This window comes from Paramormyrops kingsleyae, chromosome 15 (assembly GCF_048594095.1).
Source record: "Paramormyrops kingsleyae isolate MSU_618 chromosome 15, PKINGS_0.4, whole genome shotgun sequence".
Taxonomy (NCBI): Eukaryota; Metazoa; Chordata; class Actinopteri; order Osteoglossiformes; family Mormyridae; genus Paramormyrops; species Paramormyrops kingsleyae.
In genome coordinates, this window is record NC_132811.1 from 13,655,927 (window position 1) to 13,675,843 (window position 19,917).

At 42.1% G+C, this 19,917-nt stretch overlaps 1 protein-coding gene across 1 annotated transcript in view; it reads right to left on the reverse strand.

Annotated features, from left to right (window-relative positions):
* dpyda (dihydropyrimidine dehydrogenase a) overlaps positions 1–19,917 on the reverse strand; it is a 121,281-nt gene that overhangs the window by 19,035 nt on the left and 82,329 nt on the right. Inside the window, exons 17-20 of the mRNA XM_023804550.2 lie at positions 19,495–19,615; positions 17,660–17,779; positions 7,039–7,181; positions 631–810 (exon numbers count right to left, since the gene is read on the reverse strand). Coding sequence (XP_023660318.2) covers positions 631–810; positions 7,039–7,181; positions 17,660–17,779; positions 19,495–19,615 — 564 coding nt within the window. The remainder of the gene's footprint in view (positions 1–630; positions 811–7,038; positions 7,182–17,659; positions 17,780–19,494; positions 19,616–19,917) is intronic.

Sequence of the window (19,917 nt, forward strand, 5' to 3'; positions counted from 1 at the left end):
ATATGCTCACGCCATTAGAGATAGAGGTAAGGATCATGTGAGGATTACAGCACATTGCCACACGACCACCTCAGGGATGAGAACCTGAGTGCAGCCATGTGGCAGGTGATACTTCAGCACCACACTGGTCCTAATAGAACGTTATGAGTTTTTTCCTAGTGTCTGGAGTGCCAGTCCTGCCACCAACTCCCAAATTTTCCCTGAAAGTTGGCGGACCTCCTTGCAGAGCTAGATGTAGATTAACATCATACCCAGGATGAAGCAATTGTAGGTTAAGGGCCTTGTTCAAGGCCACAATGGAGTAGGATGACTTCTGGCATTCATAAAATTCGAACCAGCAACCTTCCCATTGCTAGCTCAGATCCCTATAGCCACACAGCCACCACTGCACCCATTAGGCCATTAGGAAAGAAAAAAATCCATTGATGAGGTAACCTGGCCATTCAAGAGATTCAGGTACTCAGCTGACTTCACTTTATTACTGCATAACATTGCTGAGCTGTAATAATGATCCAATCATTGGCTCTTAAGTACTTGCTGATTTAAATTCAAACAGTGACTTTTTTTTGGCCTGACAGTGTATTCTGTAGATGCTAATGACAATGAAGACAATATGAATGCAAAGCTCACCTTCCCCAATAGCTCATTCACCTTGGGGACCATCTTGCCTTTCTGATGGCGAAAAGTGGGCGGAGACTGGCCATCCCATCCACTAAGCTCCTCGGTACTCTTCAGGTAGAGGAGAGCCTTTAGCCCCAGGCAATAATCTTCGATCACCGTGAAATCTTGATTCTGAACAGCACTGCATACCTGTTAACACACACGTAAGCACACAGCTTATGGTAGAGGCACAAGTCAAGATATGAATATGTCAGTGTTGTGCCTCATCCAGAAAATAATAATAATAAAAAACAAATACAGGCCAGACAACAAAGGTGAGTTTTAGCCGGCTGATTGACTCTTTCAATGATTATCAGGGGTCCCACTTCCACAGGCCAAGTATTGGTATGTCTGACTGAATGTAAACTAACTGCAAAGCATATTATATTGGATTAGATGATAAATGATTACCCGAATCGTCAGATTAATCGGTAGATTACTCGATTACTGATATAATCGATAACGACAGCCCTAGTTATCCAGTTAGTTAGCAGGTCAAACCCATTTCCCAGCTAACAATTTTTACTTTTAGGAACATTTACTGAATGCTGCGATTAAGGCATGGGAACATTCAAAGTGTTCAGTTTTCCTAGAATGTTATCCTGCTACTACAGCTAAGAACAATAATGTCCAAATGAGTAAAGGACATAGTAAAGTGGCCAGCAGATCCATGGCTTTACACCTCGAAGGTTAAGGGTTCAAGGCTGGATGGCATGCTCTCAGTATACACATATTATAAAAAATATTTTTCAACATTAATTACGTTAAAAGGATGTTAAGGTAATAATGTAATCATACTCTTATTCTCAGCAACATTGTTAAAATGTAAAACATAGAAATGATGTCCCATTGACGTTACAGTATGGACATTTTCTACCTACTTCAAGAAGATCTTTACATAATACTGGCTAAATGTTCCCTGTTAGCAGGGGGGGCACCCTAAGCAAGCTCTCCCCGAGGTGCTGCCCCCTCAGAAGTTTGTGCCCCAGCCTGTCACCTATAGGATAGATTACTGATAGCTCTTCTGACCAAAAAAAAAACACAAAAGCTATATGTTTAAGTGAATATTCAATCCCAATTGTCAAACTAAAAAAAAATAAAATAAAATTGACATTACACTTAGTTCATGCTCTGAGCTGCCTGTTTGATTAGAATTTTACATTTACATGGCTCCACTAATTGTGATTAGTTAAGACAGACCCCAGTCTCTACAAAAACAGACAATACACACTGAATATAAGTGAAAACAAACTTCAGAAAGTACCGCACGGCATGATAAAACAGCCAATGAGAGTTTGCCGTGTAATGATTGACTTTGAAATGCTAACAGGAACGGCAGATTTAAGAGAGGAGTTGGACGGGCATAGCGTCAAGCACAGGAAAGATTTAAATGTAAAACACAAGCCCCTGAAAAGCTGAGCTGACGTGAGAAATGCAGATGACAAACTAACAAAGGCAGTTCATGCACACGCTACTGCCGTTTCTCTCCAGGCAGATTGACTCTTGTTCTCCAGGGGAAAACGCTGAACATTAATTAGACAGTTTGTGCCTCCTACAGACAAAATGATTTTACAGCAATTTACACATCTGAGTATTTTTCTTTGGGCTATTTACGTGTAAATAGGAGTCTGCATTCGGTAGCTGTACTGGATTTCATGAGACCATGAAATTTAAGGTAACTATGCACTTTGTTAAGGTGGCATAACCTAAGCCTCTGTGTTTGTGATCAGAAGGTCCCTGGTTCAAGCCCGGTCTCAGCACAGGATGTGGGCCCTTGAGCGAGGCCCCTAACCCCCAGCTCCCAGGGTTTCACTGCAGGTGGCTGCCCTTCACTGCCAAGCTTGCTCTCCTTATTAAGTCACTTGTTAATATCTTAGAAAACTAAAGTGTACAATAGGGACTGCCCTGATTTTATACAGGGATCATTAAACTTACATGGAGTTATTATATAAAGTTTATGGTCAATCATATTAATTTTAAAAAGCTTATTTATCAGCTGTGGTCATGGAATGTATGGTTCTTATATCACATGAATAATGAAAAGTGATATTAACTAAGCAACATTAAACAGTTGATGAGGAGGAGGGAGCGGTCAAGTTGCTCATATATAGCAACGTGCAGGGCGAGAGTTTCTCAAATACTTCCATAAAGAGGAATGAGAAATCAATCATTTCTGCAATGGTTGAAAAGATAGGCAAGATTGGTAGTAGACACAAGACCTTTGTGGCTTTTCAGCTTGATTTTTTTGTATAAAAAAGAACATTTACAGTATATTCTTTATTGTAGCTGAAATGTACCATATATAAGTACAATACATTAGCTGTGAGAGCACAGGATCTTTTTTAGTACTGGTGGGAGCCAATTAATGTGGATATCTGGTAAGTGTAGCATTATCCACCGTTTTATAATACAGAACAGAAAATTATACTGGATGTGAAAGACTCACTAAATTAAAACCATTTATTGGAGAAATCCTAGCATAAAAATTCTACTTTCTATATCTATGCAAAACATTTGCCCTTTATAGAAATCAGCACAGCATAAAACTCTAGCAAATTCTAGCAAATTTACGATGCAGTCTAGCTCTGTACCAATGTATTATGTCCTGTAACAATGTGATGAGCAATGTAATGTATACACAGGGAAAAATAAAAAAAAAACAAAAAAAAAAAACAAATGCATTCTGGGAGTGCTTTGTACAACCTAAGCACCACAGTCCAGTGATGGAAGGAGAAACTCCATTAGTGTTTTTCATTCACCTCAAAACATCAAAGATGCAATGCCCCCAGTACACTGCATTTAGTGCTAATGTTACTGACTGCAAAAATAAATCGAAGGGAGAATTTCTAAGCAGTTGCCGAGCGATTGAGACAGCGGGCTCTTCTTAGCCACCCTGCGACCGCGGCATCGCATTGATTTCAGCTCCTTCTGAGATCTCAAATGCTTTTCAGGCCGCCGTCCCTCCTCTCGGGTCTTTTACCGCGAGTGATGAAATGCCGGCGTTCGGCAGAGCGCCGTCTTCTCCAGAAACGGGGAAGATCGAATCAGCTGGGCCTCAAAAGCACTATAGTGACTGCTTATTAACCTCGCCCTCATGCTGAAACGGAGCAGGCAACACTGACACAGTACGTGGTGTGCATATATACATGTATTCAAGATTCAAGAGATTTATTTGTCACATACAGTACAACATGCAGTGAAATGTATCTCGGAGTCGCCCTTATTTGGCCGTGCAAAAACAGAAGAAAAAGGTAAGAAGTAAAGTCGGAGTAAAAAAGAAAATTACAATATATAAATACAATCTATCAAATCAAGTATATAATCTAAAATATACAATTCAAATATACTATCTAAAATATAGTGCAATGGCGAGTGAAATGGCGAGGATGTATAGACTAAAGTTATTTTTGCAGTAAAGTGAACATGTGCAGTATATGTGCATTCCAGTACAAACGTACGTAGTGTACAGAAGGACCAGAATTAGTTTGAATTGAGAAACCTTATGGCCTGGGGGAAAAAACTCTACCTGAGTCTCTCTGTCCTGGACATTAGGCAACGGAACCGTATGCCTGAGTTCAGTATGCGGAACAGACAGTTTGTGGGGTGTAAGGAGTCCTTAATTATCTTAGTACCTCTGGACCTGCAGCGTTTATTGTAGGTGTCCAGCAGGGAGGGCAGAGGAGATCTGACACAACGCTCGTCCACCCTGATCACCATCTACAGGGCTTTGCGGTCCTTTAGAGAACAGCTCCCAAACCATACTGTAATGTTCATGGTCAAGATGCTCTCCACAGCAGCTGAGTAGAAGGTCTCCTCAGCTGCCTCAGGTAGTACAGCCGCTTCCTCACTGGTGCTGGTGCCTGTTCTGCCCCCAGAACAGGCACCAGCACCCGGCTGCCCCCAGAACAGGCACCAGTACCCGGCTGCCCCCAGAACAGGCACCAGCACCCGGCTGCCCCCAGAACAGGCACCAGCACCCGGCTGCCCCCAGAACAGGCACCAGCACCCGGCTGCCCCCAGAACAGGCACCAGTACCCGGCTGCCCCCAGAACAGGCACCAGTACCCGGCTGCCCCCAGAACAGGCACCAGCACCCGGCTGCCCCCAGAACAGGCACCAGCACCCGGCTGCCCCCAGAACAGGCACCAGCACCCGGCTGCCCCCAGAACAGGCACCAGTACCCGGCTGCCCCCAGAACAGGCACCAGTACCCGGCTGCCCCCAGAACAGGCACCAGCACCCGGCTGCCCCCAGAACAGGCACCAGCACCCGGCTGCCCCCAGAACAGGCACCAGCACCCGGCTGCCCCCAGAACAGGCACCAGCACCAGCCTGCCCCCTGCTTTGAGACTCAAATTTTTAAATCTGGACTGCGTAAATTAGGATTTTGTCATCTTCTTCATTTGACTTCCTCTGCTGGTCCCTGGAGGATGGGCTCCCCCTTTGAGTCTGGTTCCTACCAAGGTTTCTTCCTCCTATGGTGGTTTTCCTTGCCACTGTCGCCTCTAACTTGCTCAGTGGGGGTTTTGGGCAGGGATAATATAAAGCACTTTGAGACAATGTAACATTGTGAAAATGCGCTATACAAATAAAATTTAATTGAACTGAACTGAATAATTAATTTGGAAGACTAATGGAAGAAAACGATCCTAACCCTTTGTTCTGGTAATTCTATATTAATTTACCTTAACAAGCTACATAATTAAGCAAATGACTTCTGTCTGTGTGCAATAATAGTTCTTCTTATTGTTCTAGAATGAGCCAGCAGTTTCCGTAAGTTTTCCTTGGTCAGGTAATTCAGTAGCTAGTATATTAGGCACAACTGATTGCTACTATAAACAATCTGCTCCTGCAACCAGCTAATCCAGTAGCTGCAATATAATACAGTGTATACACAGGGTCAACAGGTTCACTGATGGTCCATCCATCCATCCATCCATCCATCCATCACTGATTGTCCATCTAACCCAAAGCATGGCTAAGATACCTAATTAATGTGATATGGAACATAGTGTGGTACACGGTGGTTGCAACGGATACAGTGACCCTCCTGAAATTCTCATGCCCGACAGCATCTTGAGTTTACAGACAATGGTGTGATGGATAAAAGAAATATCCGGTTCATGGCATTTCAGTTTCCAGAAAGCCCCATGTTAATGAGAGCGGTCAGAGGAAAATTATGTAATTAATTACGACATTAACTGGTCACCTCAATTAAGAAAGTGAGCATGCCAAGCCATCCCTGGAAAATGAGCAGCAGAAAAGTAAATCAGGTAGGAACGGCACTGTATGGCCAGCGACTGAGCTGTACAGATCAACAGCAAAGATGGCCGAAAACGTGCATCAGTCAGAGAGTCACAGAAGCCTGGATGGCAGCGCCATAAGCGGGTTTGATACTACACCCTGGATGGTCACATCAACCAGATTACATCTGCATTCTACATTCTATCTAGCAGGGACGCTACACGGACAAACGTTTGCGCGGCATGACTCACTTTGAATGAGCAGGGATCGTAACCTGTCCATACACGGAAAACCGTGTCCGTAGCAAGACTTGCTTTCAATGAGAAAAAAAAGAACTATGTAGGCTATATTTTTAAATACTATGTCTTTGGTAAAAATTGCATTTTGATCCAAATGTCCATCAGAATTCGTCATGGTGTTGACCTGTGGCTAGGTCAAAATTATCACGGGGAACAAGAACTCATGAACTGAATAAAAAAGAGATGGGAAAACGTGTAAACAATTACTAGACAGAACTATATTTGTCTGAAACTGGGATGAACATTTTGGCAGTGCAATGATTCCAGAATAATGAGAAATGCTCCTGGAAAATGCATGAGTGTCCAGCAGAAACCCTGAGCTGAAACCAGACATCGGAAGGCTATGTGAGGATCCAGCTCAATAAAACTCTTGGGACTCTTTCAGCCAGTTTCTCTACAGAGGCTTGTTGGTTGTGCCGCCTATATCAAATGGCTGCATGATTATCACAGTCCCAGCTGGAGCGTCTACTTCTGCCCAGTGTTGGTTTTTCCTTACAAGATCCTTCTCTTGAATTACATGCCAACATCATATCTGTGGAGCTTAGGGTAAGAAATCAGGCGCACGTGTTTTTTTTTTTTCAGTAAGGATTTAGCAAAATAATTTAAGAAAAAGAAAAACAATATGAGATATTTATGCGACATTTAAAAATGCTAATACTAGAATAGACAGACAGACAGACAGACAGATAGATAGACAGATAGATAGATAGATACTGGCCACTAATTACACATTACACTAATTATGAGAGGGAAGATGATTCTAGTGAAGACAGGAGGATCTGCATGTGCACATGCATGTGTGAACAAACACCTAAAGAAGATATAAGCTAGTCGTCACCTGGAGGACAGAGGCTCCGGCATGGAGGAACTGCAGTCCGGCCTCGGCAGAGTCGATCCCTCCCGTCGCCAGGATAGGGAACCCCGGCAAGGCCTTGGCTATGGCGGAAACGGCGCGCAGGGCGATGGGCCGAATAGCATTTCCTGCCATCACAGAAAAACACTGTTAAAGAAGTTACGTAAAAATGACTTATTTAAACCAAATGCAGTAGGCCGCTTTAATTTATTTTTATGCTGCTTTTTAAAATTGATTGCAGTACTACAGTGTCAAAGGTTCATCTTTTCTATTCACGGCACATAAATAAAATGGGGAGAATGTACTTTAGAGAAGTCTGATTTCTCAACTTTAATGTTTTCCCTTACATTTATTTAGCCCATAATGAATTCAAATCTCTTCTTCAATCACACTAACAGATGGAAGCATGTGCTTTGGATCAAATTAGCCAGCAGCTTCCTGACAGTGACACAAGCTACATGCATATTAAAATGAATCGTATTTTAAAGAAAGGGATGTCTGTCATGAGGGGGCATGGTGGCTCGGAGGGCAACACTGTAGCCCCAAACCTCTGGGGTTATGGGTACGATTACCTCCCCTGGGTATGTAGGATTTGCATGTTCTCCCCATAATAGATTGGGTTTCCTGCTAAAACCTTAAACCAGGCAGCTATGTCTGTAAATTACCCACAATGCACGGGACCTTCAATGCAATGGAATCCCACACAGCAGGGGGGTAACACTTTACTTGATGGAACACAAATACTTAAGAAATTTACAAACGAGCAGACGACAGTATTTCCATTACTACTGAGGTACAAATCATGAACAAATATAGTCGTTACTTAAGATGATCATCATTAATGATGAACAAACATGACATCCAAATTTCACTTGTGTTATTCATGACTTGTTCCTTCAGTAGTTCATCAGTAGTTCCTTCAGAACTGCATTAAGATTTACTGAATTAACCGATATACTGACAAATACAGTAACTTTGGAATAAATGATGCGTCACAATTCATTAACGATGAACAAACATGCAATAAGTATTTTACATATGTTATTCATGACTTGTTCCTTCAGTAGTTTTTGCAGTTGTTCACAAAGGTTTACAGAATTAACAGGTATAGTAACAAATATACTTGCTTGAGATTAAAGATGTGACAGTTCATTAATGATGAACAAACATGACATCAGTTTGTAACTAACAATTAGTTTGTGGTTAATTAATACATAAGTACTAGCATATGCTACATTATCTGTGTCCCCTCAAGCAAAGTGCTACTGGTAGGGGTTCCCAGGCTTTTCATGGCACAAACTGGTTCATATCATACAAAAATAGACCAGTAAATAGGCCTGGGGGGGGGAGGGGGGGGAGGGTTCTTCACTGACCACTGACTTCATAAGTTTAACGTCTACATTTTTTAAGCATGTACAAATCGAAAACATACAGTTTAACTTATTTAGCTGTTTTTTTTTTCTTTTTAGCTTACATTTACTCTTGCTTAAATTTATTCATTGACCTGTACTTTAGTTGCTTCTGTGTCTTTCATTTTATTTTAATCCCATAATCGAAGCACTTTGAGCTGCATTCCAAGTGTCAAAAGTGCTATATAAATAAATATACATGAAAATATTATTATTGTTGTTGTTGTTCTGGCCACTGCTCTGTACACCCTCAGACTCACTATCATCCTGTACTATATAAGATGGATATTTATTTCCTACGTTAACCATAAAACTGAGGATCACAGCACTTATATTTTGTGTAACATGCCTGCTTAAAGGTTCCGCCTTCTGTTCATACAGACCAATCAATTTATTGCTTTGGATTTTTGTGACAATGTCTTGATACATTAATGCAAACGCGAGAACGAACCGGACAGTGAGCTGCTACTACTAATTGACTTAAGTAGCTAATCTGCCACGGAGCAGTTGTCAGAATCATTAACTGGCTATCGAGCAGGTGCCATGAGCTATTCAGAATATGTTTATGGTACACTACAGACACAAATTAAATCCCATTCGCTGCTCTGCCAACTGGATATGTTACTTTACTTATCTTGTGGGAAAGATGGTGGCTTAGTGGATTATATTGTGGCCTTGAATCTCCAGGGTTGGGGGTTCAGCTTCCACCCTTGTTTTGTGTGTGTGGAGTTTGCTTTTCCTTTCGTGAGGGTTTTCTCTGTGGCCTCTGGCATCCACACACTATGCAGTCAGGTTAAGTGGTTTCTTTAAATTGGCCATCGTATTTTTGTGTGTGTGTGTGTGTGTGTGTGTGTGTGTGTGTGAGCGGGTTTACCTATTCTTATGGGGACACAATGTCTCCATAACGTGATAAATATCCGTTTTTTTTCCCTTATAGGGACCGGTTTCCTGCTCCCCATAAGGGAAAACTCTATTTTATAAAAATCGGTGACTGCTATGAAAAAACTAAAAATGCAAAAACTCTTGTATTTTGTTAGGTTACTTATGGTTATGGTTAGGGCAGGGTAGGGGTTAAGGTTGTCATGGTTAGCGTTAGCATTTTTCCCAATGAAATGAATGAGCGGTCCCCATAAAGATATGTTTACCCTACATGTGTGTGTGTGTGTGTGCATACCCAGTGATGAACTGGTATCCTGGTCCAGTGTGTCGCTGCCTTGTGCCCTAATCTACATTCGCATTCAAAGTGCTTCTCAAGTGTTTATCATACGAATCTCACTGTAGGCCGCTACAGAGGAAATTGAATGAAATGAACAGGATTTGCAACGCACTGGATCAACAGCATGCAAGCAATCATGAAAGTATAGCCACACCTACATCACAAATAACAGCCCAAGAGCCTCAATGGACAATAGCAAATGACAGAAAGCATTTCTGGCTGTTTCCTGGGACACATTCTTGTACTAATATCTCTTGTTATTTCTGGACATACGGGCGGACTGTCCTAATCTAAACATAAGGCGACGTGTTGGAGACCATCGTTATTCAGCGTGCAGCAGGAATGTGTGATTTTTTTTAGTGCCCCTCAGGGTGCTGTGGGGGGAACTGTGCCTAGCAGTCAGGTCAATAAGTAATAAAACCGATGGCTCAGTCTGTGCATGTAAAAGCGAATATTTTGAATAATGAATCTCAATGCAACCATGCAGTATGATGTTGAACCTGTCAGGACAGAGCTCAAAAACAGTGGCAGATTATTTGAAGAAAAAAAGGGCACTTATTAAAAATGTAAATGCAACTGGGATGGTTATGCTTTGTATTCATACGTGTGCCTATGCATGTGTCCACGGTAACGGCCTGGTATGCCATCCAGAGGTACCCCTGTCTCACATCACAGGACCATATATATAGATTCTAGAACCTCACAGAGAGTACTGTATAAATGATTTCTGGAAGATGAAATAAAAAAGGCATGCACAGACAGCCCTTGTTGCTTCTATGATATGCATAAAATACCAGTTTAGTTAGTACACCATATCCACAAATTTCACTGCCAATTAGACACCTATCAGGTAAAACAAACGAGTCCAATTAAGTAAAGGTCAATCAATTAGAAAAATCCAACACACATGACAAACTCGAGAGGAATGAGAGTTAGAAACAACAGCATCAGCAATGACAACAATAAATAAATAAAGAAACCAATAAAAACACACAATAGATCACAGGAAGGGCTCCCAGGTGTGATATAACAAACATGTACGTTGAAATAGCGCAAATAACGGTACAAACGCTCAATAAGAAAGCCCTTAAGAGTCACAGAGTTGTGGCAGCTGAATGATACCAAAAAACATTCATTCCTCAGGCTTTTTTCCCAGAATATGCCACGTATGCTGCTTACATTATGCTTTTCATCCCGGCCCATAGGTGGCCACAATCAGCCACTTTCAACCTAACTCACCAGCTGTATTTCAATCCCAGCAGACTGAGATACGGAGAGACTTATTCGAACGAAAATACATACATTCAACTAAAATCACTGTGATGAAATTCCTGGAATGCATTGTTTTATTTTAATATCGTGCAATAAAAATGTTAGGCTATTTCTGACATTTCACAAATGTCAACATTTCACCTTCTCCTTTGAAAATGCTCCAGCATTATAGTTAAGCAAGGGCCTGACAGTCTTCACAGAATGACTCAATGAGAACTATGCAGTCTTCACAGAATGACTCAGTGAGAACTATGCAGTCTTCACAGAATGACTCAATGAGAACTATGCAGTCTTCACAGAATGACTCAATGAGAACTATGCAGTCTTCACAGAATGACTCAATGAGAACTATTCTATCATCACAGAATGACTCAATGAGAACTATGCAGTCTTCACAGAATGACTCAATGAGAACTATTCTATCGTCACAGAATGACTCTATAAGAACTATGCACTCTTCACAGAATGATTCAATGTGAACTATGCAGTCTTCACAGAATGACTGAATGAGAACTATGCAGTCTTCACAGAATGACTCAATGAGAACTATGCAGTATTCACAAAATGATTCAATGTGAACAATGCAGTCTTCACAGAATGACTCTATAAGAACTATTCTATCATCACAGAATGACTCAATGAGAACTTAAAACAATATTTATGGTTTGTGTACCAGAGGTGTATCTCAATGGGACATCACATTACCTGAAATCAGACCGAAACTGGGATAGCGATCCAGAAATAAGCTAATGCTGTCCCTTGTTTTTAATAATGCAGGCTGCAAAATTTGGTGCCCGTCCATTGTTTCAGAGAACCTGCTGAATGTTGGGACAAACTTTCAATTTCAATGGAATAATAGAAAGCTCTTCAGTGTGTGGCCATTCTGTTGCACAGGACAAAGCGGCTCTGTTCCGATACCGGTGATTATTATCTCCGGTTGAAGATGCATAATTCAACACTTGATATGTGTATTTGGTATTCAGGTTCTGAAAAGGCCACTGGCTTTCTGTGCTCCTGAAGTACAGGCAGAACGGAAAGGAAGCCTGAAGCAGAAGGTTTATTTTCCTGCTGTTGGGGGGATGTATGTGTGTGTGTGTGTGTGTGTGTGGGGGGGGGGGGGGCGGTGGGGAGTGGGGCTTCACAGCAAAGGGAATTTACAGCAGAAATGCTACTTGGGTAAACCGAGCATCAAATGCCATTTTCCATTTTAATTTGCACGAATCAAACCTCCACACGTGTCAAACATCTCGAAAACGCACCTGCGATAATTTCCCTCCCATTTAACAGCAGCAGACCCAGCATGGTAGACACCAGTTAGTGGAGTTCAATTCAAATTCAGACAGAAACAGGTTTGGCCATGTGTCTATTTTAATTTCTACACGCTTAGGTAAATACTTAGGTAAACACAAAACGGTGCGAGGGCAATTAATGCAGGGATGCAGAATGGAATTAAAAAGTCAAGAGCACCTTCTGCATTGGCCGGTAATACCTCCGCATCATGGAATATTCCGTCTGTATCCCCAGACAACCACGGAAGGTCTTGCAGTTCATCAGCTCCCTTCCAAAGACCACACACAGTGAACGTTCCATAAATTTAAAAACGATATGAAATCGGGGAGGGAGTTTTCTCAAAGGATGGGGAGTGAGTGGATAAGACATACGGGGTAGAGAAATGCACATAACCAGCTGCAGCCGCAGGCAACCCGGGCCGGGTAATATATGCAAGCATCCCTGAATCTGAGGGCAGCCTCATTGTTTTTAGATGCATCATTCTACGATCGGCCTTATCAAGTTATGCTTCTGATTTTTTTTTATTATTAATGCATTTATTTTTTATAAAACGACTGTACAAAAAAAAATCTGATGCACCTTAAATGAAACAGGCCTCGGAGAAATATACATTTTCATCAGTGGTAAATGCTCTTTAGCAGTATGATCCAAAGCCAAAGAGGCAATTCAAGGTGGGGGGGGGGAGAAAAAAAAACACCCTTGCCATTGGTGCCTGATAAGGAATATTGTGAACCAGTGTGTGGGCGTCAAAGCTACATTAAATGTGACTTGACTCCATACTATAAATAAATACGATACTTGAATGAAAAGCCAAGTTTGAGAAAGTAATATAAAAAATTTCTTGACCGGTGGTATAGAAGAGTTTTCATGCTTTGTGATGTCTGTTGCTCAACTTTCGCTCAATTGTTGCAGTTTTACTTAAAGCAGATAAATTATTCTTCTTGTTACCTTGCTACAGCATGCCATAAAAGTACAATTAAGCAGCTTTTTTATTTATTAGTTTTTTTAATATTACTAAATAATCAAATGAAAATGGATTGGAGCAAGCCTGTACATTTTTAATACAAGCCTAGGTAATGTTTAAAGTTATAAATACTAAACATAGCACAATGCTGACTCAGAAGTGGAAAAATGTTATAAAATCACACATGCAACATCATTTTAATGCGCAGAAAGTTTACAAGTAAAAATGTAGAGATCAAGGACCAAGTGACATGCAAAATAACATGATAAAAATTACTAACATCCAACCAATTTTTTCACTCCCATCTGTTCTACTAATAAAAGTTCAGTTTATTGAAAAAAAAAAAGCTTGGCACCCTTTCCAAAAAGATTACAAACTACATTTAAACTGTTCTAAAAACAAATATATTAAAATACTGTATGTTGCGCAGTGTCAAAATATTCAGGCGGCAGTCACTGAACATTAGCAGACACAGAAGGAAATCTCTGAGTTGTCACACTGTGCTTTGTATTATTCACAATTTTTAAACCAAAAAAAAACTAAAAATATGTAATTTACTTAAAGCCCATTTCGATTGAAGACAAATCATAAACCACTTAAGCTTAGCATGCCTACCACCACTGCCCAAAGAGAAATAAACAAGCATTTACTCAAATAATATCTTGGATTATATAAAAAAATAAAAATAAATATATATATATATATATATATATATTTTTTTTTTTTTTCATTTATATGCATCAGAAATCTTTTAGTGTGGGTCATCAAGACCTCTTTATTTTAATGCCGAGGGCAACAATTTCTACAACACAAAAAATGATGGCGACTGCTTGCGTTCTGTTCCCACATTCTATGGCTAAATGCCTCCAGGTGCACAGAACCAAAGCCATTCAGTTGTACCAGCACGGAAATAGACACATTTTAAAAGATTACAATACAAATGACATGATTTTTTTTTCCAAAGAAGAGAAAATGTGTGTGTTTATACATAGATGACAAAAAATAAACTTATTTCACTTATTTTAAAGTGACTTGGTTCATAATTAAATTTCAAAAGCAGAGGGGGTACTCCTCTAGCCCTATGGACAAGGCGAATCTGATATAGACAGGGGTGCCACTAGAGATTTTGGGCCCCAGGAAAGCACATCACACTGGGCCCCCAATCGAGACCAATCCAAATATGCTCTAAATTTTTTTGTAGGGCCCATGTCACTCAGGGGCCCATTGGAATCATCCAAACTCCACCCCTAGCCCCTCCCCCCCCCACGGTGCCCCTGGATATATATGTATATGTGTATATATATTCCAGTCATGCTTGCCTCCTGATTTCTCCTCCCACTGTTTTGTCTCCTCTCCTGCTCCCCGGAGACGTCATTGATTGATAGCCTAATCCAATGACTGTATTACAGGAGCCTCGTCTTGGACGGTGTCCTTATCATTAGCAGTTAGCCTATGGTTAAATTCACAGCTCGCTGCTCGGTGCAGCCCCTGAGATTTAAGGGTTTGGCCTTTGGAAAATATTTAACATAAAATTGAAATCTTGACAGCACTGAGAAGTCAGCTCTCAGCGATGCATTTTTAATTAATCAGACTTACTGTACCGTGCTCATCTAACATGGCACAGATTACTGAGACGTGCAGTAATAAATTAAACAGCCACGAGCTTGCATCTAAAACTGAGGAAATTTATCTTTGTGCCGTAGTGTTTTATTATGGGTGGAAGCAGACACGGGGGGTAGGGTATCTGTTTAGTGGATAAAAATGCAAATCTGAAAATCACTCAGCACTCAGGTTGCTCTCAGAATAATCCAGATTTCTTATGACTCACAAATGTATGGTAATGTCAGTGAAGGAGGGCTATCTCTTGTCTTAGAACATTGTAGCACCTGAGCTCTTTTTCACTCCCTTTCTTAAAGAGCTGAATTATCTCCTGATCCTGCAGTTTACACAGGAATTGTAAGGGTGGGGGGGGGGGGCTTTACAAATCACCGACAGGGAAATTCCGCTAAACAGAGCGCGACAGCGGCCGCCGTCACAAACCTACACCACTCACAAAGCCATCTGGGCCGCGAACCCTGCGTGAAACATGGCAACACCGATCGCCTCTGTTGTTATGCAAATGCTCTGGAAAAGCCTATTGGAGAAGCACAATAAGGGGTGCTTAAGGGAAGCGTCACAGAAACAGACCTCCGTCAATGTACTGCAATAATATTTTAGTATACTTTAGTATTCTTGGTCGCTAAGGAAAAAAAAATTAAACTGAAGTGTCAATGCACTTTATCCAGAGGGAGAAAAGAAAGCAAAAAATATACTTAGAAATGAAGATCAGGAGGCAGGATGGACAGGTTGACGTTCTCCCATAATATATAACCGCTATATTCTCAAATTTAGCTTGAAAATAAATAGGAAATACCTATTAAGTCTGCAAAAGGAACCAGGACATCCACAAGGACTGTAGGCCTGTAGTTGTATTCAGCATAACATTACTTATTAATATCAGTACCATTATCTTCAAGTACCAGGATAAATCTTCACAAGACAATTCACTATATGATACTTCTGGGTTTTGCAGAAGTGGACCTGATGTCTTTCATGTGGACATTGATTATCCATTTACATAATGAGGAAACCTTGGTAGTCGTCCCCCCCGCTCCAAACAGCTGCCCACCTCTACAAAAATTATATCGAATTAACAGCAAAATGCTGAATTGCAAAACACTTTGCACTGCTGCAGTATAATGCTAGCTCATTGCTGCAGTTGCGAAGTTAGTACTGAATACTAACGAGGTACGAATGTTTCTAAGTAAAAAAAATAAAATATCCAGCAGCACAATAACCAAGCCACTAAACACATAACAAAACAATGATCCGGTCAGGTGACAGCAGTTTCACGTTGGACGGTCAGCACATACAGATATGAGCAGGAACCCGGCTGACTCTGTGTCAAACAGGCTCATCCGGCGGCACGCTGCTCGTCAGCTGTGACCACGACGGCCACTGTGAGATGCAGCATGGAGGGGGTGGGGGAGGGGGTGGGGGGGAGGCGGGAGAAGCAAGGAGGCTCTGCAGAACGTGGACGGCGGCCGGCACCATTCGCTTCGGTTAAACGCGGCGGGTAATGGGTGTTTAAAAGAAAAGATCGCTGCTGCAAATGTGGTAAACACACAGATAAGTTTTCAGGTCGGCGGTGAGGTGTGTGATTTGCAGGTACCGCGCGTGTGCTCAGCATTTTAATCACGCCACAGAAAGGCTGGCTTGCCTCCCTTTTAACAGTTCGAACACCAAATCATTATGCTACACTCTAGCTTCTCCTTTGTAGTACTGGCACTGTCATTCGTGTCAAATAAATAAATAAATAAATGAACAGGCTAAATGACCCCACTCTAGAATAAACGTCTGAACATGCGATGAGTCCTGACTAAAGGCAGACGCTGTAACCCCCATACAGAATGCATATCTAATCTATTCCAACATCCAGAGGCTAAGAAAGTGACCACGGCTCTGCAGAACCGAATGATTGATGTCTGGCTCACTCCGAACATCAGGGCCAACACCACAGGTACCCCAGCGATTGCGACTGGAACACAGGCCCGGGGCACGGGCAAAAAAGGGCACGTGGTAGTTTTGCTTACATAAAGTACCACCGCGACAGTTTCTATATTCATTTTTAATGTGACGGGGCTTCCTCCCGCCGTCTAAAGAGCAGCTGGAAGAGAGGTGGAACGAGCTGAACATGGTAAGAACTGCATGCTGAGGCCACTGCATGCTGAGGCCACTGCATGTCAGTACTCCATGCTCATGTGCAAAGAATGCGGAACTTGGTTCGCTGAGTCTGCAATACATAGATGCAGAATATATTGCAATGCCTGTAAACTTTAAACAGACCTTCTGCATAACCTTAAATATAGCAAGTAAGGACAATGTAACTGGGATGATGTAACTGGGAAGTGCTGAAGTGTAAATTGCTACAATGACTTTATGTTAAGTGATACTAGATATAATACCCTGCCCATTGCCCCCAAGTCATAAAAAACAGTCACGAAAATCTTCAGGAAACTGATGACCAAGCCTTGTAAATATCCTGAAACCTTCCAAGCCAGGATGTAACTGTGTGCTTCAAATCTGAAAAATGCTTTATGTACCTGTCAAAAAAATCATTTACATGATGTCACATACTGTAATGTAACTCAAAATCTATATTTATAAGGTGATTATGTGAAATTACACACACTGTAAAAGCCTGGGCCATTGGACCTTCCTGTGAATCCTCTTGTTTTCTCAGTCACCCACCATGGTCTACCGCTGCACAGAAAACAGGAATGAGCACTGCGTCTCTCATCATGCTCCTTCTCTCACCTCCATGGGAGGAGCTGACCAGTGGCGGTGTGCTGAGACCACAGAGATGCCACAAACAACCTTCAGTATGGTCGACTACTGCACGGCCCCTCCACCTACCGGACACGCCTCCGTACGTGGTGCGGCTCCCTCGGCCGACGGAGGGCCAGGGAGTCCCATCAGCCTTCAGCCCCATCAGCCCGGACACAGTGTTGGTCGCTGTGACGCCATCTGCACCACCTGTGTGGAGGTTACAGTGAGTTACAAGGAAAAACCCAAATGAGACTAAACAAAATTAAGCAAAATGAAACAAAACAAAAAGTCTTTTTCATTTTAATGCAGGGTGTTACAAGAAAAAAACAAATGAAACTAAAAAAACCAAAACGAAACAAAACAAAAAGTCTTCTTAACTTTAATATGGAGGTTACAAGAAAATGAAACAAATGAAACTAAAAATTAAACAAAACTAAACGAAACAAATAAAATTTAACAAAATGTCTTCACTTAAAAACAGCGGGTTACAAGAAAAAACCCAAATGATACTAAACAAAATGAAACAAAATTAAATTAATTACAACAAAATAAAACATCTTCTTCGCTTTAAAACTGTTAGCCAGCTGCCACCATGTCTTAAAACTAAAAAAGAAGAGCAGGTATTTGTTGTGCTAATTGTTAAGGCTACTGGGCAGAGGTTTTTTTCCTCAATCTCCATCCATCCATCAGTTCCATTATCTTCCACTTGATCCGAGGTCGGGCTGCGGGGGCAGCAGTCTCAGCAGGGAAACCCAGACTTCCCTCTCCCCGGCCACTTCATCCAGCTACTCCGGGGGAATACCGAGGGGTTCCCAGGCCAGCCGAGAGATATAGTCCCTCCAGCGTGTCCTGGGTCTTCCCTGGGGCCTCCTCCCAGTGGGACATGCCCGGAACACCTCACCAGGGAGGCGTCCAGGAGGCATCCTAAGCAGACGCCCAAGCTACCTCATCTGGCTCCTCTCAATGCGGAGGAGCAGCGGCTCTACTCTGTGCTCCTCCCGAATGACCGAGCTTCTCACCCTATCTCTAAGGGAGAGCCCAGCCACCCTGCGGAGGAAACTCATTTCGGCCGCTTGCACTCGCGATCTCGTCCTTTCGGTCACTACCCACAGCTCGTGACCATAGGTGAGGGTAGGAACGTAGGTAAATCGAGAGCTTTGCCTTTTGGCTCAGCTCTTTCTTCACCATGACAGACCGATGCAGCGCCCGCATCACTGCTTTTTGGAAATTATTTGTGTGCCCTCCGCCTCATGGGTTTGGAAGCTGAATGGCACTTGAGCCAAAACAAAAGATCTCTGGGTTAAATGTGCTTTGGGACAGAAATGCATGAATAGCTATGCTTTAACCATCCTTAGCGTGAGAAGTTAAGCTGTGGGAGCTACCATAACATCATCCCCGTCGTGACAAATCCAAAGTGCTCCAGGGAAACTTTTCTGGTGCTTTAGGTGTGACCATGCTGGGTTTAACCACTAACATTTAGCAAGGAGTACTGACTCTTTGCAAGGTGGTTTTCACTCAGAGGCAAGGAGTGGCTCAAGGTGACAGTATTAACATAAAACACCAAGTCAGAGCCAATATGAGCCGGACAAGACTCAACTACTTGGTTTAACTGCAAACTTTTCAAATATCAATGTAATGACACTTGCACAGATCTATAAAGAAAGGGGGAAAAGGCAGATTAAGAGCTTATTACCTTCTCTGGTGGCTTTATGTGATTTAACAATATCAATATAAATAGTACAGCACATCCATTATCCTGTTGGCTGGCATGATATAACACTAACTTTAACCTTTACCTTGCTCAGGACTGATTTGATCCCCTACCGTCAGCAGGGGGGCGCCTAAGCCTTTCGGCATTTTCCAGTTTAGATCTCTGCCTGGCATCCAGCATCCGATAATCGCGCCAGTAAGTAGTCAGATACCTTCGTGCGCGGCCTGGGCGATATCTACGATGTTCGTGACGTTGGGGGTCAGCTTGGCGAAGAACGGGATGGCGACAGCCCTCCTCACCCACCGGCAGATGTTCCTCACCAGCTCTGGGTCCTGCTCAGAAAGGGTCAGCCACCGAAATCTCAGAGTCAGATTAATCTTGTTAAATCTGCACGTGCAGAAGAAAAGACGAATTTGGCGCCAATCCCCGATGCCCGTTGCAGGCATGGGAGGGACATTCCATGTATTTTTACGCTAAGTCTGTTACACCGCAGCAAGCCACCATGAAAGCTACATTCATGCATCATACCACATTCATATATCATTGTGTGGCTATTTACTAGATTATACCCCCATTTTCTTTGTTCCTCTCTACGCCACATTGAATACACTGAGACGACAATGGCATTATTATG